General features: G+C 34.5%; 1 protein-coding gene across 1 annotated transcript in view; it reads right to left on the reverse strand.

Moving 5' to 3' along the window:
• Nucleotides 1-1,674: 1,674 nt before the first annotated feature.
• The window catches only part of Megf9 (multiple EGF like domains 9), a 102,125-nt gene continuing 78,473 nt past the window's right edge, over nucleotides 1,675-25,326 (reverse strand). The window contains exons 3-6 of the mRNA XM_046451250.2: nucleotides 23,001-23,140; nucleotides 12,969-13,112; nucleotides 8,430-8,699; nucleotides 1,675-6,338 (exon numbers count right to left, since the gene is read on the reverse strand). Coding sequence (XP_046307206.1) covers nucleotides 5,887-6,338; nucleotides 8,430-8,699; nucleotides 12,969-13,112; nucleotides 23,001-23,140 — 1,006 coding nt within the window. The 3' untranslated portion in view covers nucleotides 1,675-5,886. The remainder of the gene's footprint in view (nucleotides 6,339-8,429; nucleotides 8,700-12,968; nucleotides 13,113-23,000; nucleotides 23,141-25,326) is intronic.

Here is a 25,326-nt window from a genome sequence, read left to right on the forward strand (position 1 = left end):
TCCCAAAGATGCTTTAAATAAAGGAAATAATACCAGCCAAAAGACTTCATATAACCTGGCATATATGGGAAATTTATCATGAGTTTAATATGATTGGATTAAAATGGTAGTGAATGTGGGCAGAGCTGAGGCTCCTCCTTATGTGGGGCACAGATTGAAGAAATAGTATTGGCACACAATTTTTGCAGTTGGTCTGACAACACAAAGGAAACCACAAAAGATTTCCTTCCAAACACTTCATTTATTACCCAAGCCAACTCTTATTACATACAAAGAAAATATTTTGCCTGTTTTTCTCTGCAACTGTCTAAAATGCAGTGTTCTATTCAGAATACAAGGTTTCAAACCAACTTATTAATATAATCTATAAACACATTTTAAAATTAATATTGTATGATGGCTTTCATTTTTGTAAGCAGAAGTATTAGAAAGCCTTACAATAATTAATACAATTTCCTTATAAAATTCCCTTGAAAAACTTATAGGTAAAATTATGATTTTAATATTCACTTAAAATGCTGATTTTCAACCTATTGATTAATGCTTCTCATATATCATCTCATGAAAATATTTTGCTGTTTGTAATTTAGCTAAATTTTTGAAACATAACTAAGCACAATGGTTACTTTGATGTTACTGATTTAATTATAATGGAACAAATAAATGTGTTTAAACATATGCATCTTATATTCCTATGGAAAATGAATACAACTAATTTTGATAATACAGTCTAGTCAATGTCTTGATAGACTTTCATCAAAAGTATATTTAGATTCATATTTACTTTCTCTAGAAATTATCATTTGTTTAGAATTCTGCCATATTTAATTCTGTTCCCTTAGGGTAGTTCCCAATTCAAGTGCATCGTAGAACTACATGTATTAATATATAAAGTGTTATATAGTTACAAAATCTGTTTTCTCATGTGACTAGAAAGGAAAAAACAAGTTTTAAAATATAAATACCAACTGAGGTACAGTAAATTAAGTTTATAAAGCTCTCAGCAAAAAGAAATGCTTGACCTATTTTTTTCTTCTGTTTCAAAGTACTCCTTAGAGCTGGCTGTAGTGGCACATATGTGTAATCTCAGCAACAGAGGAGGCCATAGCAGGAGGATTGCAAGTTTGAGGCTAACCTCAGAAATTTAGCAAAACCTTGTCTCAAAATGAAATAAAAAGATCTGGGGATGTGGCTCTGTGGTAAAGGTTCCTGGGCTTAATCTTCAGTAACACACACACACATGTACATTTGCCACAAAGCACCCTTAGATCTCTAGATGGCATGCCATTAAACATTGTTTAACTGTCAGAATAGAAGATCTTCAAGGGTACCTTAAAATAATAAAAAGGTGTAGTCTCATTATGATTAATCACCACAAAGAACATGGTTTATGTTCAGATTTCTACTAAAAAAAGGAAATTCCTCATAGATGTGAAAAAAATCTGTATAAAAATTTCATAGAAATACCAATGGATTTAATTGGGGAAGAAAAGCACAAATACGAGTACATATTAATATGTATTTTCTTCTCAGGTGTTTGTTTATTTTAAGAAAGGGAATCTTCTTCATGTGGTACTTTTCTCCAAGTAGAAAACATTCTTTAAATATTCTTAACCACACAGACCTATATCAACTTTGACCAACAAAAGAGTAAAACAACAAATCTACAATAGGTACAAATTATATACATTTATTAATAATTTTAAATAACACTCTTGTATAAATTCTTTCATATATTCAAATCATACACAAATTTAGAAATGCATCATGAAGCCTAGTACAGCACATGAGTGAAACATGTTTTTAAAATTTGTGTTAGAATTGTAGTGACATAAACACAAGTTTAATGTTTCAGAAACATTCCCTAATTACTTGGGATGAAATTTAACTTGTTACAGAGTGCTTGTGCCTAGCATTAAAACTTGACTTAAATTCATTTTGCTTTTGGACTAATTTGAATCTGAGGCCCTGGGCTCACATTCTAGGCCTGCTGCTTTAGTTATTGCATATGCATAAGTAACAAGAAGGATTCCCCATTGCTTTGGAAAAAGCATCATTCAACCACCGATGTTTTAATGATTCATAACCTTTATAGTCCATTTGATCCTGTTTGACTTCTTCAGATGAATCAGTGTGTTCTTCCTGCTTTTCCCCTTGGCATAGTGACTGGCTCAGGATTGAAGAGAAATATATGTTAACCTTTCCTGACTCCCAGCACACATCAAACCCATTTTAGCTCCCAAACTCCTTACTCTCAAGATCAAAAGAAACCAAAGGTTCTTTGTGGATGAGGCCAGGAAGACTTTCTTAGCTCTAACTTCTCTGAACACTTTGCAAGAGAGCTTCCTTTGAGATGAGGAAATTCAACTCCTAACCACATAACCCAAAATAGGAGAACCAGTAGATACTAATTACAGGTGGTGTTATATTTACCAAAAAGTGTAGGACCAATGATGTAATAACCCAGTTCTAATTAAATCTTCCAAAAATAAGTACTGTTGCTTTAGCTCCTCATTTCCACAATAGCACAAGAAGGGCTAAATATCTTGAAGACAGTCAGCTGACCAAAATCAACTAGGAAGTCAGTGAGTACTTCTCTGATGGTCAATTATCCTGGGACTATTAAAGCTGGAGAGTAGCCATATAATTCGAGGCTGATACAAACCCTGTTCAAAAATCTCTCTCTTCCCATTCCATATATCTGATTTGTTCTTATCTCTTAAAATCCAGATCTCACTGGGAAAAGTTAAACACTGGGTCCATGGGACCTCAGGATAAATATGAGGTTTTTTTTTTAAATTATCACTTTTTTCCTATAGTTGAAGAAATTCCATTAATAAGAGAGCCCTGGGAGGTAGAGTGGAGGGAGGGGGAAGTAAGGGAGGACGAAGACATACTTAACAATACTACCTAAAGTATCTAACTATCAGAAATGCATAAGGGCTTATTAAAATGAATTAATGAAGATAAAAGTATCACTTAATAGCCTCTGCCATTTCAACGTTGGTATTATCTTGTTGAAATAAAACAGCTCATTCCTAATCCCTAGAATTTTTATTCTTCTAAAGGACTGTTGGGATCCCATTGCTGGATGCCAGAGTTTGCGGGGATGCCTTCAGAGGAAGCAACAGTGTGCAGTGCTTCATTTCTTACCAACTTCCTAGTCTGACTTCAGTGGTAAAACAACTCATGATTGATTTGTATTTTGGAGCAAAATTATTTCCACAAGCAAAAATGCAGGTCACTAAAGAAAATTATTTAAAACACATATTAAGGCCTTAATATTTTTCCTTTGTGAAAAACTATGAACATGATCTAAGAGTTGCTAACAAGATAAACATTGTGATTCAATTTTTTGCAATATCTTTTAAGGTCTCTTTCAAGGAATCTATATGTGGCCAGAATCCTAACTGGTTAGTTTTGGCTCTTAGACTCCAACAGACACTCTTTCTTTCTTTATTGGATTAACTTCTGTTTAACACATTTATTTTTCACCAGCCTCAATCCTGACTTCTTTTGGCAGGAGGTGGGGTATCAGAGAAAGGCAGGTATGTCACTTTACATAATTCCTTAGAATTTCAGGACACAACCTCTACACTTATGCAGCAACTTCTGAGGAAACCAAGCTTCCCCTCCCTGCTTGAAGGGAGTAGATCACCTAAATGAAGCAGAAATGGCAGTTTTGTTTTCTTATCACTAATGTTGACTTCAGATAGTAATCTTCCTGTGTTCTTTCTAGAGTCCTTCCTAGATCTATGGCTCTGCATTGTACCTGGTAATGACAAAAAATTAGAAACATCCACAATGGGACTCTTCCTCCCAGCCTTCTTATGTGTGTGGCTAGGCAAATTTTTGCATCAATGTATAGTTGAAAGAACATGTGCTTCAGAGTTGGAAGTCTTCATTCCAAGCCTAATAATGACACACATTGAGGATCCTTGAATAAGACATTCAGCCCCTCTGTGCCTCAGTCTCCTCATTTAAACGTGGGTAGAATGATTACTTTCTCAGGGGCTATGGTAGGAACAAAGGGCACACACATGGAAAAGTGCTTTGTAAACTACAAAGATCAATAGAAATATGAAATAACTTTAATATAATATAATGTCTACTCTTGTGATCAATGGTCAAATATGCAGAATATCCTCAGGTTACCAGAAGCAGATTCTATGCCTACCTATCCTCTAGAACATCATTTCCAAACCCTGAGAACATTGTAGGGGTCTCCTATAAAAGGTAACAAATTCTAGGGTTTTATCTTAGAAAGTTAGTCAAAGGGGTCAACTTAGATTTCCTAGGTCTAAGAAGTCTTCATTTTTTTCTGTCTCATTGTTTGCTGTTCCTCCTGATAAATATCTGTATTTGACTTCTGGTCACCTTTCTTAGCTTGCTTAATCCACAATCTGTCAATATCATAATAAATGAGAGCAACAGTAGTTGGCCTCCAGGAGTTTAAAAAAAAATTCAACTACAGAGCTACCCTCTAACCAGACAATAAGATTATGGAAGAACTATAGCACTGCAAAGAGAGGGCAAATGAGTGATGGGCTATGTTCAATTATAAGAGTTTTTTTGTTTTGTTTTTTTGAGTGGAAGATATAAATAGTTCACAGGCATTAAAACCAGGGATCCCAAGTGAGATGATGGCTTTTCTTTTGAAAATCAAATATTTCTATCCTTTGGAAGACTAACTTTTACATTCAGGAAAAAATATTTCAATGAGAATGTTTTATGTTAATCTATGTAAAACATATAGAATGGCTAGTGTCTAATTAGGTGAGTGTTTTGGAGAATGTAGCCTGTGTCCCAGCTTAACATTTATTGACTTCAAAATCTATTGCTTGAATCTATAGTAGGTCAAAGAGCATATAACTCTACTTTTAGGTTGAGAAAGGAAAGAAAGATTAGACACATTCAACCTCTTATAAATTTCAACAATGTCCAAAGAGGGACTAAAAATGACTAATGCTCACCAGAGTCCCAGCTCTAGCAATATTGCCATCTATTTTACAGTTTTTTAACCAATACCCATATTTTCTTTTTACAGTGCCATTAACTGCTGTACAAATAAATTCTAGATGATAAAATATGACATGAATTTTTTTTTTACAAATAGATACAAATACAATGTTGACCAGATATGCTACATTAACTATGTACACCTTATTTCTCTAGAGGCAGGAATATTCCTATTTTTAGACAATTTATCATTTACACAGAACCCCTGAGGAGGACCATCAGCTTCCTGCTCCCCCAATGCTGCCTTCTGTTCTCTACCATTAGAAGCTCATCCTGTGCTTTAATCTCATCATTGAGTGAGAATCCTGGGAGGAAAAAAATCAAGCCCTTCTAAAGATCTTCTTGGGACTTTTCTGCCTTTATTCTAGAAACAATCAAGATTGTTCATTGTGATACAGCATAGACACCATCTTTTCCTCAATGATGTTTTTTAGGAGAGTAAAATCAAAATAATCCCTGGCCCTCCTTTAAAAAAAAAATGTTTCAGGAATGGAGATGAAGTCTTCTAGCAGTCCTTTCCTCCCTTCCCAACCATCATCCTGTTACTGTTGGCGAGGCGAACACTTCCCCAACAGTCTATTTGGAGGTCAAAGAGGATTTGGGCTGCACTATGGGGTTCAGCCTTTCCATACTCCCATGTGGTTTGGTACAAAAATATACTTTACTTCAGGTCCTTAATGAATCAATGCTTCAGATCTTCATGGCAATACTAAAAGCAATAGATAGGCTAAGCGCATTACAGATTTGTACCTGCAAATTTCAGATGCACTATTTGCCTTTGCTTTCTCAGCAAACTCTACCCAGGCTTTGTCTGGCTCAAGGGCTGATGCTGTTTTAGTAAGCATTGTAGTTTAACAATCCAGCTCCTTAGGCTTTGTAGTTATGCATGGGTGTCGTCAGGGTCAGCTGCCCATTGGGAGCCACTTCATTGCCATCATCTTCCAACAGTCCCGACACATCTGCATTGGGAATGCTGTCATGGTAGCTGCTAAAACTGATATTATCTTCTTTCAGCTCGATGGTCCAAAAGGGGGCATTGAGTTTCCGGTTTTGGTACTCACGGTACATATATACGGCCCCGACAAATCCCATTAGCAGCACCACCACAATGATGATGACTGTCAAAATGATGATGTTAAATTGAGTCCATGATACATCAGCTAAAGCTGAAGTGCTATTTTCAGAAGAGCTTACTGAAAAGATAGTCTGCAGGGTTGTGGGGGTAAATGTACTATTTATAACAGGGGTGGGCACTGATGTGGTCAAAGAGGCATTGGAAACCAAAATGGTAGAACCTTCAGGTGTTGGAACAATAACTTCTGAAAATAAAAAACAGAGAATGAAATGTAAAAGACAAAATTATCTAGTTTCAAGAAACAATAAAAGAAATACACATGGGAGTGGAAGTGGATGTGGGATGTTGACGTGGTACTTTGCTTTAAGATAATGCAAGTTAAAAATAATTTTTAAAGAAATACAGTGATAAGAATCAGAGTCTGGGAAGCTAACTTGTTACATTCCTGGCTATTCTCCAATATGTGTAATATCTCTATTAAAATCTTTGAGAAAATTCCAATGTTGGAGTTTTCTTTCTTTTTTTTTTTAGTATTTATTTTTTAGAAGTAGTTGGACACAATACTTTAATTTTGTTTATTTATTTTTATGTGGTGCTGAGGATCGAACCCAGGGCCTCGCATGTGCTAGATAAGCGATTTACCTCTGAGCCACAATCCCAGCCCCAATGTTGGAGTTTTCTATCCTTCTTCACTTATGGATAGAATCCTATAAATTCCTGTAAAGGCAGTAAAGATGCCACTACTGAGTTCTAAATCACATGGTTAAAAGTGACAGAGATAGATGGCAATCATTTGACTTATAAGCCCAACATGTCTGATGGCATTTCATGAGGAAGGTAAAATTTCCTGAAACAAATATTTCCTTTAAATACACCTGAAAAACACAATTTAAGTGCTCAAATTTGATGTCCTCCAACAGAAAAAACAAGCTTCCTTTGATTCCAGGTGTGGTAATTCTTCCTTTGTGTAGCTTATAGCTATTTTATAATTAAGGTACTAGACTTTGTACTAGTGCAGCACAGCTTAGTAGAAGGATCCAAGGCTTTGGACTCAAACAAAATTATGTTGGTATAGATAAGTCAATTTTGTTTCTTTTCTTTTTCTTTCTTTCTTTCTTTTATTTTTTTTGTGATGCTGGGATTGAACCCAGGACCTCATACCTGCTAGGCCAGCCAGCATTCTACCCTTGAGCTACAACCCCAGCCTGATAGGACAATCTTTTTTAAAACCTCGGTTTCTCACCTGTTAAATGAGAGTAATAATGTCACTTTACAGAATTCTTGGGCAGAATCAAATGAGATATTGCCCTATACAGCACTATCACAGTTCATGCTTACAGTACTTGGCACATAGATACTTACTAAAATTATTATTGTTGGTGTTATTATTATTCATTACCATAAGTCAGCCAGATAAATTTATCTGAAAAGGGGCAAAGTTTATATTACTTAATAACTTAAAATAAAACCCCAAAAAACTCCTATCCACTAATTAGGTATTCCTTGGTATGGATAAGGTATGAACAAGGTCTGCCTCCCAAATGGAAAAGAGAATTGAGTGACAAGGTCTCCAGTGATAGGGTTCAATCTGAGTCCTTCAGCCTTGATCACAAAAGTATAAGGATATCAAGAAAATGGCAGAAAATTTGCACCTGCCACAGACCAAGTGTGTGTCAACCTAGTATTCAGCATCTGTTAGAATAGTAGATTGGATTGTAGAACATGGTCTAATCGCTCAGTGTCCTAATAATCTCCAAATATCCCTAGCTCATCATGAATTTATAATTCTAAATCTTTACTGAAATTCCCTATAAGAAATATTCTGCCATGTGAATAACTTAAAAAAAAAACCTAAAGAAATATTAATACCATTTCTCCCATCACACATGGAATAACTTAAGCCCAAAATTTGGACAGATGTTGAAATAAACTCTATTCTTAGCTGGAATTTCTAACCAGATGATAGGACCCTACTTGAAAAGACCTTTGATGATCGCTGAAAGTGATGAGAATAAAAGGAAGGAAAGGATAAAAGGAACGATAGGACTTTAAAATTATTAACATGAAAATAAAAGTAGATGAAGGGAAAATGTGAGAACACTTGGTCTCACTGTCGCAATGACTTTGTCTTGGTTCTCAAATTTCTGGAGTTGACTTTGGAACATCAGGAGAGAAGCAGGAAGGGAAGGAAACCTCTGTAGGCAAATATCTATAAAATTCTATTTCCAAAAATTCCTCTGGTGAGATTGGACGGTTTTAAAGCTAAAGGTAGAGGTTTTGAAATTTTCAGTGCTAGGCTTAGATATTAAAAATATAATCTTAGGTGAAGTTTTACCTTTCTTGATGCAATTTCTCTGGAGGTCTCGAACATAACCTTCTAGGCAGTTCTCACACCAAAACCCAGTGGTGTTGTGGAGGCAGTTGATGCATTCACCACTCTCGGGCTTGCAAATCTTTGGACTTTTATCTGGATCCACATGACCATGACACTGGCATGGTGTACAAATGCTGTCAGAATTGTAATAGCCATTTTCACATGTATTGCAGTTCGGGCCTGTATAACCATCTTTACACTGGACACATTTAGGTCCCAATTCATTCGATTCTAAAAGAGAACATCAAATTAATTTAATAAAATCTCAAGCTATAATTAAAAATACAAAATAACTTTTAGTCCTCAAATATATTTATAAAATCCTCCTTACTATTTCTTTTCAACATTAAGAGATATGCGGAATCAACTTACCAATCTAATTTATTTACTAGTTTTCCAGCTTAACATAGAAAAGATGGGACTCTCCTGAGAACCTATTCAGGTAGAATGAGAAGGTGAAAGAAAAATCCTTAAGTTGGGAGTCCAAATAATTGTGATGGTAGCTGTTCTGAAAAATGCCCAGTTTTTTTTTAATTCCTTCTCTTTTTAGACATGAAAAATTGGAGAAATTATTGCTTTAATGAACATTTCCTCCATCTCTTCCCTACTTAAATTCTGGTATATTCCCATACCTCTAATTTTGGTCTTTTTCACTTGTCACCCTGTTCATTCTCCCAGGTGAGCGCATCCACTCACATGAATGACAATTCCAAAATGTGTATTTATAGTCCATTTCTCTGTCTAAAATTCCAAACAATATACTAACTTGTATGGCTGGATCCACAAACATTTCAAACTTAATATAAATTATTGTCCTCGACATCTTCCCTTCCTGAGTCCTATATTCTTCCAATGTTCAGTGAATGGTACCAACTTACATCATCTTTCCTCAGTCTTCCTCCCCAACTCCTACAAGCAGTTATTAATTCATATCAATCACACCTCATTAAAATCTTTCCAATCTACTTATATCTCTCGCCAAATCCACTAAGGGATGTTAGTTTAGGCCTTCATCGTTTCTCACCTAGATTACTGCCACTACTTACTAAGGTGTCTCTTTAACGATGGGACAGTTTATATTCTCTATGATCTTCCCCATAATACTGCACTGCATTTGTTTGTATGTTAGTTTCTCCACTAGAAACAGTGAGTTCTGAAAGCATGAAACTATCTGAATTGGCTGTCCTACCCTTAGTCCATAGTGTGAGTACAATATATGTTCTGGAACACATACATACAGGTCAAATTGGACTGGTCAGGTCCCTATTCAGCTTTTTTCTTTGATTTCCCACTCAACTCTACATAAATACATTTCTAGATGTCCCAATCCTCATTCTTCAAGGCCCAGTTCAAATGTTACCTGCTTCATGAAGATTTTTCTATAGTCCCAGTAGGAAGTTATCCTCTCCCCTCTAAACTCTTATTAAATCTACATCTGACTACTCTCTGTCTGAGTTATGGCTATGTCCCTTTATATTCACTCCACATGTATTATTAACATTAACCAAACATTAGGAATGAAGATAAAATGGTTAAAAATATAGACATGATTTCTATATGATTTGTCTTTATGGACAGAAATCCTCTGTACCTGGAAAAGGCACAGAGAATTTCAAGCATATTGCTTTTGTAAGGCACCATCTTTCAAAAGAAAGTAAATTTAGTCAGCTATTCAACAATCATTTAAAAAGCAACTATCATAAGTGAAGTTCTGTGTTCAAAAGGAAAGTTACTCTATATGAGCCAAGGACAAATATAACTTAAATTCTTATTTATAATTCCTATAAAGTTCTAAAATCTTAAATTCTTGACACCTGTAACACATCAATATGCTTATAAAAATAAGAAAACCACTGTAGAATTCTGATATGATTGATGCAGGTCTAGGTGCTAATACATAATATTTTCATATTTCTAACTCTATAACAGTCCTAATTTATCCTAAATGGTTACTATGTACTTACACAAATAATGATAATTAATAAGGTATGTTACCTAAATGTATAACCTTTTATAAAAAATTTCCTAATATTCATTCCCATGTTCAATGGAATACCCTTCCTTTTGTGTCCCATTATATTCTATAAATACATTTGCTACTTTTCATGCTATATCTATGTGCCTTCCTCTCTACTAGACTGCCAAATCTTTTAAAACAAGGACCATATTTCACTTTTTAGATCTTGGTATCCCTTGTCTAATATGATGACAAGCATGTACCAGGTGCTCAATTACTATTTTGGAATCAGTGAAAGTATCTATATGACCTTTCTATGAGAAGAGGAGTAAATGTGCCAGTTCCCATTACCAGGTATGGCAGCTAATTTTCAAAATGGCACCTAATGCTCCCTGCCTACAAGTCACACTCTTGTGTAGTACCCTCCCACACTTGATAGGATAGACATATGAAACCAATCTCTTGTTTCAGAAACTAAATTACAAAATGCATTGCAGCTTCCATCTTGTTCTCTTGGATCATTCACTCTTAGGGAAAGCCAGCTGTCATGCTGTAAAAACATTTAAGTAACTCTATAAAGAGGTCCACATGGTGAATAATAGGAGACTTTTGCCTCTGGCAAGCTACATGAGTAAGCCAACTTAAAAGCAGATACTACAGTCCCACTTAAGCTTTCAGATCACTGACTACAGCCCTGGATAACATCTTGATTATAACCGCATGAGAAATCTCAGGCCAACACAAACAATGACAGAAAAAGTTAAATAAATTGGATTTTCTTGAAATTAAAAATTTTTGTGCTAAAAAGAATATCATCAAGAAAGCAAAAAAAAAATTAAATCATAGGATAAAATAAAATATCTACAAATCATACATCTTTAAAAAATTATTTTTAGTTGTAGATGGACACAATACCTTTATTTTATTTATTTGTTTTATGTGGTGCTGAGAATCAAACCTAGTGCTTCACACGTGCTAGGTAAGCGCAATACCACTGAGCAAACCCAGCCCTCATACATCTTTCTTTTTTAACATTTTTTTTTTCAGTGCTTATGTTTAAGCCCAGGGCCTTGGAATGCTAGGCAAGTGGTCTCCCCCATGCTGTCCTCAGCCCCTATAAACCATATCTCATAAGGGACTTGTATCTAAAACTCTTTTAACTCAATAATAAAAAGATAAACAATCCAATTTCAACATGAACAAAAGATAAATAGATATTTCTCTAAGGAAAATATGCAAATGGTCAGTAGGCACACAGTTATAAGAAAAGTGCAAATTAAAACCACAATATAATAACATTTCCCATCCACTAGGATGGCTATAATTATAAAAAGACAATATTAAGTTTTGGTGAGGGTGTGGAGAACTTAGAACTCTCATAGAGTATTGGGGAAAATGAGAATGTAAAATGGTGTACTCACTTTGGAAAATAATCTGATAATTCCTCACAGAGTTAAACAAAGTTAAGCTACTATATGATCCAGCAATTCCACTCCTGGTTATATACCAAAGAGAAATGGAGACACTTGTACACACAAAAACAAATGTTCACAACAGTATTATTTGTAATGGACAGAAAACAGAAACAACCCACATGTCCATCAACTGATGAATGGATAAGCATGATGTGTATATCCATAGAATGGCATAATATTTGTCAAACAAAAGGAATGAAGTGCCAGTATATGTTGCAACATGAATGAACTTTGAAAATACCCCATGTAAAAGAAGCCAAATACAAAAGGCCGCATATTGTAGATTCCATTTATATAAAACGTTCAGAATGGGCAAATCCACAGAGAAGGAAAATAGGTTAGTGGTTGCCTAAGGCTAGAGGAAATGAGAATGATTGCTAATGGTTATAGAATTGTTTGTTTTATTTTTTGAGATTTTTGATGGGAAGAGGTGATGACTGTGTTCCAAAAATGACTGTGATGATGGTTGCACAACATTGTGAATATACATTAAAAAACATTTAACTTTACATGTTGAATAAATTGTATGGAATGCAAATTATATCTCAATAAAGCTGCAATTTTAAAAGAAAGGCTGGGGAAGAAGAAAGGAAGGAAGAACCTAACCAGGTTTGTCCAGCTAGGCTGCTTTCAAACTCATAACAGAAAATATGGGAAATAATGAATATTTATTGTTTTAAAGCACTAAATCTTAGGGTAATTGGTTATAAAGCAATTGATAATTAATACACCAGGAATATATGGCATTAACTGTATTTGTAAATAACTGTATAAACATAATCAGCCCACATTATTAAGCACCTTGGAAGAACTAATTAGTAATTGTACCTTCAAATAGGTGAGCAAAAGTTGCTCAGTTCTTGTATTAACTAATTGTGACGGTTTTTAGATATTTTAAGTATCATTTCACATATATATTTGAGTTAGATTGTAAATTCCTAAAAAGGAAAATTTTGCTGCTTTTATAACTTCCTTCCACCTATATATCCAGAACTTGATTCATCGATGAAATTAATAATTATTAATAAAGAATTTGGGGGAGGATTTTTCTCTGAAATGAAGACTTACTTATAGTGCAAATGCCTGTAGATGTCACTGCTGAACAAGGACACCGAAGACATTCTTTAGTGGCATCAGGACTCTGATAAAATCCTTCTTTGCATTCTTCACAGTGAACCCCTTTGCTGTTTTCCTGGCAGTTTAAACAAGCACCTAAAAGAAACAAATTATTTTTAAGAGTTAAAGATTTACACTGAAAACATAACAATTTTCAAAAACCATGCCTGCAACAAAAAGACTGTAAGAATTAACCATGTTATTTCTGTTCTAGCCATGTCTATGAGTTCAGTGTCCCCCAGAGGGAAAGAATGGGTACATGATTAGAGTCACAATATTCCCGTTGGTCAAATGAATGCATACTAAAAGGAGGCCAGCTATGTGCAAAGAAAAATGAAAACAATATAAATATCAATTAACAGATAAAACTGTGGCATTTTCATAGTTTGGATACTATAGTTAAATAAGTGAACTACACCTAGATGCATGAACATGTAAATATCTTAAAAACAATACTGATTTTAAAAGGAAATTGTAGAATAATACATACAGAAGGAGAATACTTATTTTAAAAATTTTTTAAACCACACTAAGCAATAACTAAGCAAATGGCTACATAATACTGCTAAGCCAGATTGATACATACAACATATGTGGTAAAAATTTAAAAGGTATACAGAAAGAGGTAAAGAGAATGCAGAATTTTATGCTGTGCTTGTTTCTGCCAAGGGAGAGAGAAAAATGAGACAAAGGAGCAAAACAAAGAAGACCTCAACTTTATTTGAAATCTCCTATTTTGAATATATAATCATATATACATATATGTGTAAATATGAAACAAAATGCTAAAATGTTAATATTTATGAATTTTGGGTATGGGAACATTGGTGTTTGTCATATTATTTTTCATAGGTTTTTATTTATATTTAATTGTTTGGCAGTGCTGGGGATTGAAACCAGGGACTCTCACATGTTAGGCAAATGCTCCATAGATGAGTGAAGTTTTATAATACTGCTCCTTTGGTACTCTATTAGTAAGGTTGCTGTACAGACACTAAAGCAACATAGCAACTGAAAACAGGGACAAGAAAGTGCAGTATAACACACATTCCCTTCTTTGCAGGCCACATATATTCAAAAGAACACTTAGAACTACTACCTCAGAAATAAGTTAGTAAATTTTACAAAGAAATCTAGGAAGATGATGGCATTTTACAAGATGAGCTAAAACAGTTCAATACTAATACTGTTCATAGTCTGATTTGTTTTCTTTTTCTTACTAGTGAAATATTTATTTTAAAAAGATAAGAGAATGGGGGCTGGGATGTGGCTCAAGCGGTAGCGCGCTCGCCTGGCATGCGTGCGGCCTGGGTTTGATCCTCAGCACCACATACAAACAAAGATGTTGTGTCCGCCGAAAACTAAAAATAAATAAATAAATAAATATTAAAAAAAAAAAAAAGATAAGAGAATGAAGCTATGAAATAAAATGGCCTAATCACTGGAACAATATTTGAAAAGCCCCCAAAATGTTATTAATATGCATGTCAAATCTCAATTCTTAGGTGATTACAGAAGTCCCCTTAACTTCACCAACTTACTGGGAAAGAAATCTGTGATTTAAGTTTTACCTGTGATTTAAGTTGAACCTTGATGTAATATTATCACTTTAAATCATATAATTTTTAAAGACCCATTAGTGTTAATGCACATATAGAATTTTTCACATATAGAATGAAACAGCATATAACTAATAAAGCAATAAGCACCGTAAGTATTAGTTTCCTTCCAGGCCTTTTTATGTCCTGATCCCTCTTTAGTCTTATACGTTGTGACAATTTAAAAAAAAAAAAACAATTAAAAAATACATTCTAGGAAAGTGTGGATTTGGCTCTATAAAATGAAAGAATCTGAAATGTCAAAGTGTTGTACAGATTACAAAAGCCAAAACCTGCATTTTATGCAAAATCTGTCTACCTGATCTCCTTGTATTAAATATGTTCAATGAAAAGAAATTCTAAGAGAAAAAATCTTGACAAAGTGCTAAACTTTAAACTTTAATATAATATAAAAATACCTCAAAAGAGTTAAACAGTTCTGTAACAAAATTTGGACATTTGGGGTAAAATATAATTCAACAATAAGCTCTTTTTGTATGAAAGAAAAGGCCATGTTGCTATTCTTATTTTATATGTATATACTTTGAATACTTTGTTCCTACAAAGCTACTGGGCCCACATGCTTATTATTTTGGTGCTTTCTACCATTCTAGATAAGACCACAAGTCTTTGAAACTGTTGCAATATAATTTCACTATCTTAAGTCATTTACTTACTTTACTTTTACTTTAAAACAAAATAAAAGCCAACAAACAAACAAACAAACAACAAAAAAAAAACCCAAAAGCCCTAAACAATAAGTATGCTATCTTAAAAGTAAAATGAAAACAAATGTTAAGAGTAAAAATCATCAATTCTTAAATATCCTTCACATTTTTCTTGTTTTAAAGACACCATGCACCTGGAGTACAGATATGGAAAAAGAAAATTATTAAAGACAGACCAGACATCATTACACTGGAACATTTATAACAGTTATGAGGGGCAACTGTCCTTTCAGTGGTTTTCCTGTCTCTGATTTTCAAATTGTCTCAAATACATGTGTCGTTTTGTTTTTATTTTCTTAATTTTTTCTCATTAGAAAAATCAATATGGTCACAAATATATCACATATAAATAAGTAAATGTTGCAAGAACTCAAAAACATCTCATATAGAAACTTGAAGGTGATTAATTTTTATAAAACAAAAATCATAACCTTTAAAATACACATGTAATAGAAACTAATAATGCAAATTTGCTTTTATAATTTGAACATAAGGTTGTAGATTAAAAAATAATAGCTCTGTTAGCACAAAAAGACGGGGACAGAGGCAAACCTCACAAATCAGCTCAGCACTTTATTCAGGAACAAAGTTTCACACAGGAGCAGGGGATGCAGGGACGAAATGACACTATGGTGGGACACACTTTCCTGGTGAAAAATGAGCCCCTGAACAAAGAAAGGGCCTGGGCTTATATAGGTTATTCTGAGAGATGGTCTAGCAAGATTATCAATTTTCTTTGGGCACCCAGGAATTTGGAGTTTGTTCTATGAATCAGTGAAGGGGTCAGTTTTAGTGCTTGGGAACTTGGGGTCTGTTTTATGGGGCAAAATGGGAGGGAGTCTAGGGTCAGTGGTCAGTTTCTGGGATATATCGTATTGGACCTAATGGAGGGCCTGGGGTCAGTGGTTGGTATCTGGAAAGGATTTGTTTATATAAGGATTAATGCTTCAGCCTCTTCCCAGAGACTGCCTTTCCATGTTTGATGGACACCTCTTCCTCAAGGTTTGTTTTATCATCAGGAAAGAATATATTGCGAAAGGATCAATGCTTTCAATGTATGGCTTTCTCACTCCCTTTTCCCAAGTCTCACTACTTTTGGTGTTTGTCATTTTCCATACCTAATAAGCTCCTTTTCTACCTCCATTGTAGCATATATATATATATATATATATATATATATATATATATATATATATATATATATATTGTTGTTGTTGTTGGGCACAATACCTTTATTTTTATTTATTTATTTTTATGTGGTGCTGAGGATCGAACCCAGAGCCTTTGCAGGAGCTAGGCAAGCATTCTCTACTGCTAAGCCACAATCCCAGCCCCTCCACTGTAGCTTTTTAAAATAGCTTACAACTCCTCCAAGAGACAATGTAGCATAAGAAATATAATATGAAATTTAAGGTAGATCTGAGTTCTAATCCCATCTGATCCTTTCACCAGCTATGTGATCTGAAACAAACAGCTTCTCTGAGTTTCACTCTTCTAATCTGTAAAATGGGATAACTCTTTGGCTAATGATTTAATGTAATCTTAATAATTCAAAGGTGAAAGACTATTCTATAGTATATAATGTTTTCTATTTACATCTCACTTTCCTCATCTATTAATTAAGAAAGCTGAACTAGATGTGATCTAAGTTTCCTTTAAATCTAAATGTTGAAGATATTTCTTTTATGATAAATGACATAAAAATATGCTGAAGTTTAATGTTGTTCATTTTGCTCCACATAGAACCCACCCCTATATGTAATGATACTGCCTTAAAATGCACATTTTCTTTGCTGAAAGATGGTCAAAGTTTGGTTGAAGAAGAAAGGGAGGGGGAGGGCCAAGAGGAGGAAAGAAGGGGAAGAAGGAAGAGGAGGATGAGGAGGAATCAGAGGTGAAGGAAGAAAAGGGGGAGGAGGAGGAAAATAAGAATGAGGAATAATAATGAATGTTTCCTAAAGTGATTTCACATTCCTTGGCTAAGCATCTCAAAAATTTGGTAGGGGTAACCAAGAAAATAATTGGTCAAAGAAAGGAATGTAGGGCTCTTTTCCAACTAAATTTAAAGACAAAACTTTGAAAACATAAATTGTCACCTGTAAAAAGCCTTTTCCTTATTTCTTTTTTTTTTTTTAATTTTACTATTTCATAGTTTATACATAAGCCTGTCAGAAATTCAGCAATGTATTTTTGTTATGGCAAGAAATGTCTGATCCTCTCTATAGGATAGAAGGCAAACTTAAACCTGTCAAACCGAAAGAAGGCCAGAATGGCCTAATAAGTAAGAGTAACAGGAGATAAGGTTAGAAAGAGGATAAGGCTAAAAAATTATATTTTAAATCAAGTAGACCATGGAAAGAAGTTTGAATTTTATTCCAAGAGGGATGGCCATTAGAAGGCTTAAGCATGGGAATGTTATGGTCTTATTTTACATTTTAAAAAGATCATTCTAATTGTTACATAGAGACTGGGTCATGGGCAATTAAGGGTGGGGGGACAGGGAAACAGACAGGAGGCAGAAAGGCTAGATATGAGAATGTCAATGTAGTTCAAAGATGATAGTGGCTTGGACAAGAGTGACAGAACAAAGGTCAAGAACAGCAGAAGGACTTAGTGTATTCTGATGCTGACAAAACTCACTGATAGAATGGATTTTTGCAGTAAAAAAGACAGTAATCAAATATGACTCCCAGGTTTTGGAACTGAGCAATGGAGTAAATGATACCAGTTACTAAGATGCAGATCAGGCTTAGATTTCAGGGCAATTGAAAAAGTTATTTTAGATGTGTTAGGTTTATAATACCAATTAAAGCATTCAAGTGAAGTGGTCTGTTGGATATTTAAGTGTGGGTATCAAGGGAGAAACGTAAATCTATATATAAGAATTATATATCTAATTTAAATTGAATCCAGGGAACTGAATGAGATCAGTTAGGGAGAAAGTATAAATGGAGAAGGACAAATTTGTCAAGCTCTGAAGCATTATAGTGCTTAGAGAAGATCTAGCAAAGCTGATCGGAAAGGAAAAGCTAGTTACATCAGGAGAAAACCAGGAAAAGTATGATAGCCTGAAGTGAAGAACATCATAGAAGAGAAAGAGACAGTTGACTCGGTGAAGCTGCCCAGATCATTACTCACATGGGACGCTATGAATACATGGAGGCACTTTAAAAGAAGTGTACTATGTAAACACAAAGTTCTAGGTTAAAAAATTACATAGACCCTCTCCCACTTCCATTTTAAGAAAAATATGACCAATAAAGAAAAATCAGAAAAACACAGGAGTGGAAAAACAGCCAACCAAAGAAATCTCTCATTCAGGTTTTAAATATTTTCTTTGAAATCTTTCTTTGTTTATAGAGATTTGTGGTTTGTTATTTAAATAGTCTAATTATATATAGTACATGTCGTTTTATAACCTGCTTCTTTTACTTTCTCATGTTGCTACATATTATTCTTGACAATATTTTTTAGGAGTACCGGGGGTTCAACTTAGGGACATTTGACCACTGAGACACATCCCCAAGTCTATTTTGTACTTTATTTAGAGACAGGTCTCACTGAATTGCTTAGAGCTTTTTTTTTTTTTTTTTTTTTTGCCAAGGCTGGCTTTGAACTCATGATCCTCTTGCCTCAGCCCCCCAAGCTGCTGGGATTACAGGCATGAGCCACAGCACCCAGATTCTTGACAATATTTTAATTATAACATAACAACAGTCACTGTTTACTGATTGCTTATGATAAACCTGGCATTCTATTAGGGCTGTACAAATGTATTGCATTTCATCTTCACAACAACCTATCAGGAAGATAATTCTCAAAATAGATTCCTGGAAGCAAAATTACTAGATCAAAGAAGTATTTTTTAAGATTTCTGATATCTACGTCAAATTGCTACCCATAATGTTCCCACTACATTTTACCACAAAAAGCACTTGGATAGTCACTTCAAACTGAAGTTGTAAGGGTAGAGTAGGATTAAGGACTGTGAAATATAGTAAATGGCCACCAGAGGGCAGCTGTATCACAGTGCTGTTTTTTCAACAAATCCAATTTGAGGTAAAAAGAAAGACTCATTTTATACAAAGCTTGCAGTTTTAGATCAAGTATTTGCACTCTTTCATGTTGGATTCCTCTTTCATTATATTTCCAAAAGGGAAACCATTTATTTCTCTTATTACGAACTGCTTTTAGAAATCAACCATGAAAAGGATTTCTTTTGCCTTCAATTATTTTCAGAGCAAGCACAGGTTGGCATTTACTTAACAGTAAAGAAAGCTGCTTCATTGCTGCAAGGACAAATAAAAGCGAGAACCAGCAATGTACACTGCTTTCTGCTATTGTCAAATATCTACGGAGCAAGCAAAATTGATGAAGCACTCCTATTGTTACCCACTATTGAATCTCATCTCTTCCTGTGTAGGTTTTGCTACTTATTTGTTCACTTATTCAACAAACATTCAGTGAGTACTTAACTATGTCAAGAACCATGCTAGAGACTGCATGTAGAATGTGGAACAAAACTGATATTGTTCTTGCCCTCTTGGAATTTAAGAATGCAGTGAGTCATATGCAACTCACAACCACAAATAATAAATATATAATAAAAAATTGTGATAAGTGCTAAGAAAATAAAGAATAAGTATACATGAGAATATACAATAGGGAAGTTTTCATTTAGCAGAGAGCATCAGGAATTGCCCTCTAATAAAGTGACCTTTCATTGAAGACCTGAAGGAGGATTATGACTTAATAAGGAAAGGGGGCCCAGGTAGAGGCAGATCAGAACAATCATTCTAGTCAGAGGAAAGATCATGTATAAGAACTCTGGGACAAGGGAAAACAGATTGTTTTAGAAATAAAAGCCAGTGTGCCTGCATCACAGAGAAAAGAAAAAGAACAGCACAAGACATTACTGGCAAGTAGACAGGGAACATCATATAAAAAGAAAAAAAATATAGCACAATTTCTTCTAAATCAATTTCCTTACATATGCTTCACTAGAGAGTACAGGATTAGAATTAAGAATGAGCTTTCAAAAGAGCTTTTTCCATGGTATTTTCAATTTCAAACATTTTGCTACTCTGTTCTCATCAAAATAATTGTAGTACTTGTCAGATTAGTGTGCTCTGATTTTTTGGTTGGTAGTAAAAATATTTTTAAGAAAGTGCTTCTAATCCTTACATCTAGGAAAATTGAAAATCAGAAGTTAATTGTCTTTAGTTTTTAACAGTGACTAAGTTTGCCTAAATGTGGTTTTCTTTGTTTTTATACTGTGTAGGGTTTGCTGAGCTTTCTGAATCTGTGGGCTGATGTCTTTCATCTGTTTGGAAAATTCTTGGTCATATTTTCAGATTCTGCTTTGATGCAACATCTCTTTCCTCCATTTCTGGGTCTCCCACTATTTTGTTAGACCTTTTGGCTGTGTCCCACATGTCTTTTCTGCTTTGTTCTTTTCATTATATTTTCTCTAAATACCTCAGTTTGGGTGTTTTTAATTGCACTGCATTTGGGCCTACAAACCTGTCTTCACTGTGTACAATCTGCATTTAAACACATGCAATGAGAGATTAATTTCAGATATTTTATTTTTCAGTTCTAGATTGTCCATTTGATTTTGCAGGGGAGATGATACTGGGGATTATATTCAGGCGCACTCAACCACTGAGCCACATCCCCAGCCCTATTTGAATTTTATTTAGAGACAGGGTCTCAGTGAGTTGCTTAGCACCTTGGGCTGACTTTTAACTCAACTCACCATACTCCTGCCTCAGCCTCCCGGGCTGCTGGGATTACAGGTATGTAATTCCGCACCTGGCATTTGATTTTTTTTTTTAAACAGAGTGTAATACTGAATTGAAATTTTACTCCTTTACACCCATTTTTTCTAACGTATCTTCTATATTCATAAATATTAATTTTAGTTATTTTAAAGTTTTTGTATGGTAACTCTAAATCTGGATTGTTTATGGTTCCTCTTCCATTATTTGTATTTTATCTTTATTTTAGTCACATTTTCCTGTCTCTACATTCTCTAGTACTTTTTTATCAGATGCCAAACATGGTATAAAAGAACCAAAGGGTCCTTCTTTCCTCTGTTAGGCAAACATAAGGAAAGGATCACCACAATTCAATCAGAAATTAAAGTGGGTTGAAAATGAATGGAGTTTTAGCATGAGTCATTTCACCTCTGGTTCATCACTTTGTTTGTCCTGGCCCTTTTGACCGAGAATATAGCAGTCCTTCATCTCCTTAGCCCTAAAAGGTTTAGTACTGACCTTTGTTGGTTTGAGCCTAGATCCCATGCATCTTCAGTCTGGCAATGTTTTAAGAAAGAGATGGTCATATATTGTAGTTGCTATCCTCTTGCCTCAGCCTTCCAAGTAGCTGGGATTACAGGTATGCACCACCATGCCTGTCTACTAAAAGGATTTTGTCTCCTTAACACAAAACTGACATTACTAAAAGGATCTTGTCTCCTTAACACAAAACTGATATTACTTTCTATCTTATAGCCCAGCCTTCCATCTCCTGCATAGTCAGCTAATGTTCTGTGGGAAAACTAGCCTTTTGTTTAGGGTCCCTCTAATTTCCAACCAGCATACAAGCCCCAAATGATTGCCTAATGTACTTCTTGTAACTTTCCTCAAGGAGAAAGACTTTGCTTAGACCAAATCTATCTTCCTAGTCTATACCCAGAATCAGCAAATGTTTCCTGGAAAGAAAATGCCTAGGGCTGGGGAGGTGGCTCAAGTGGTAGCGCGCTCGCCTGGCATGCACAGGCACTGGGTTCAATTCTCAGCACCACATAAAATAAAGATGTTGAGTCCACCGAAAACTGAAAAATAAATATTAAAAAATAAATAAACAAAATAAAATGGACAGGTTTCTTTGTTTAAAAAAAAAAGAAAGAAAGAAAGAAAGAAAATGCCTAGTATAGGGATCCAGCTTGATCTGACTGCAGCCATCTTCAGTCATAACTGCCATGACTGTTCGTGAGTAACCATAGCTTGTTTCCTTGCATGGTATCCTAGCACACTACAGATATACAAAGCCATTAGAGGAGTACGTGGAGTTTTACAACTGGATCCTGGCACCATCAACACAGGGAATGTGCCTGACATCTTTGATGCTAGCTTAAGATAAACCAGGTACATTCCAGCTTAGACGAAGTTAATTTCGTCCTGACTATTATGTAAGCTTCTACCCTCTGACCCAATTTTCAGGTATCCACCAGTCTTGTTGCCACCCCGACTCTGCTTCTGTCAGTAAGTCTCCAATAAATTACACTCCGAAATCTTAGACTTGTCCACATCTTTCTTTGGTATCATGGCACCTTGTGGTCAATTCATTTACACTGGATTTTCACACAGTATCTGGTGATCGGCTTACTTAGGAAGAGTTTCAAAGTGTTCTGTCATTTCTGGAATTTTAGTTCATGTAGCTTTCCTTGCTTCAATAGCTCTCCAATAAATATGATTTTTGAAATTAATATATTTTCTCCAAGATGTTATTAAAGAGTTTGGTTTGCTGTGACCTATTATATCCTACTTAGAAAAGACCTTTATTAACAATTTGAGAAGAATCAACATACACTGAAATATTTCAAAATTTAAAAAATGAAATAATTATATGACAAAATTAAGGAAAATATGTACCTGTGAGAGAATCACAACTGGCAGATCGATTATTGCATTGACAGGGCAAGCAGCCATTCTCACTAAAGCCATAATATCCATCTTGGCATTGGTTACATGTAGGGCCGGTGACACCCACTCTGCACTGGCAATTCCCAGAACTGCAAATAGAAGCAAAGACAATGAACAAAAGTAAAGTGGTTTGAAAGTTTTATCATCTAGTATCTCAATACAGATGATCTTTTTTTTTTCTTTTAATACAGATGATCTTAATGTAGCAAAGAGTTTCAACTAGATTCTATTTGCTGTAAGAGTGATTTTTATTTTACATTGGAAATTGAAAAACTTCATGATTATATAAATACAATATGTTACTAATAACTAATCATGTGTAACAATGAATCCTACCTACTTGCATAGCTTTAAAAAATGATAAAGGATTCAGTGGAAAAATTGAAGTTCTCAATGCTTACAAATCTTTGTTTAGTAAGTGCTAGGGACCAGAACTTGTATGACTACTGTATTTCTTTTCTGGATTATCCCACAGTTTTATTAGTCTCCATCCCAGTCTGGGGGAAAGAAGAAATGCCACCTAAACCTCACCATGCTTCTAGCTCAAAAATATTGAGACCAAGATCTTAGTGAATATGTCAACTAATATCCCTTTAGATACTACAAACTTGACATAATTCTCTATTTGAGGCATAGGATATATTTAAATAGTAGTTCTAGTAATTAAAGTGGAATTCACAATTAAGTAAATGTGACTAGAAGGGAGACTTCTATTGTTTTATTTAGTCTATATAAAAATTTTAGATTACCAATCAAAAAAAAAGGACAAAGCACCTAAAGTAAGAAATATTTTATTTAGTATTCCATCTACTCCTACTTAAATATTTTCTTACATATCCATTATAACAAGAACACCATTTCTTTCCAATCATTAAAATCTAAATCTTTGGTGTCCTTTTCAATTCCTCTAATTCTATTCCATGCTCTTTATGATCATCCACTCATATCTAATATATCACCAATTTCAGTCAAATTTTCTTTCTAGCTGGGTGCACTGATGCACACCTGTAGTTCCAGGAGAATCACAAGTTCAAAGCCAGTCTCAGTAGCTTAGAGAGTCCCTGAGCAACTTCACAAGATCCTGTCTCAAAATAAAATAAATCAATAAGTAGAAAAGGCAAGGGATATATATGGCTCAGTGGTTAAGTTCCCTAGGTTCAATCCCAGTACCAAAAAAAAATTCTTTCCAATATTTCTTGGTATTTTTGTTTCTTTCACAATCATTCCTAATATAATGTCTCTCTTCCTCTTTACCTCTAAAATTTTCTCGGCTTTCCATGAAACTTTTCTCTGACTGGTCCATAGGGATCTTTCAGCTTCCTGACTATATATTCTCCATGTCGGACATTTTGATCCTAATGTGATTTGCTCTATATTCTTACACTATGCTGTCTTATTTAGATTAGTTAGATTGTAAAAGCCATGAGGAAATGGGCATATTATGCAGTTTTCTTATCATTAAGACCTAGCTTAAGGGCTGGGTCTGGGGCTCAGTGGTAGAGTGCTTCCCACGCAAGTGTGAGGCACTGGGTTCAATACTCAGAACCACATAAAAATAAATAAAGATATTGTGTTCATCTCAAGTAAAAAATTTTAAAAAGACCTAGCATAAGTATAGGGATCAAGTACTGTAACAAACTGTTATTACACCTTATTAAGTAAATTTCCTTAGTCCAAGGACCTTGTATGAGCCATCTTGGTATACCCTCAGAAAGAATATAAAAGATAATGCCTGGTTTGTTGAGGCATTTAATAAATACAAATGTTCAATAAATATATTAACTAAATTTTAGAATTAAGCACTGTTGGGGGAAATAAAGATAAAGGGCAACACAAATTATTATAATATCAGAAAAATTACAGTACTTTCCTTTTTTTTTCCAATAGTGACATTTCTTTATATGCTCATTCTGGACTTCAAAATTTTAGATTTCATCTGATTATATTCTGGCACCAGCCATATTGAATAAGAGAAAATTCTTAAATTGAAACTGCTTTTACAAATAATTTTTCTTAGAGATGTAGCTCATAATAAAGAAACCCTATGGTATTGTTAATTTTAGTTCAGGAGCCCAAGCTAAAATTGTTAACACACAGATTTTATGCATCAGTTAAAGCAATCCCCTATCCCTACCTCATATGCTTCTATTTCTGTACTAAAAATAGAAGTTCTAAATTTGAGAGTTTTTGTAACCTAGCATTGAATGGAAATAACACAACTTTAAAGCATATGTATTCTATTTGTAGTGTATAAACTTAAGGTTTATTATTATTA

Source organism: Marmota monax, unplaced genomic scaffold, assembly GCF_021218885.2.
Source record: "Marmota monax isolate L192 unplaced genomic scaffold, Marmota_monax_Labrador192_F-V1.1 WCK01_AAM20220418_F8-fsc00020, whole genome shotgun sequence".
Classification (NCBI taxonomy): domain Eukaryota; kingdom Metazoa; phylum Chordata; class Mammalia; order Rodentia; family Sciuridae; genus Marmota; species Marmota monax.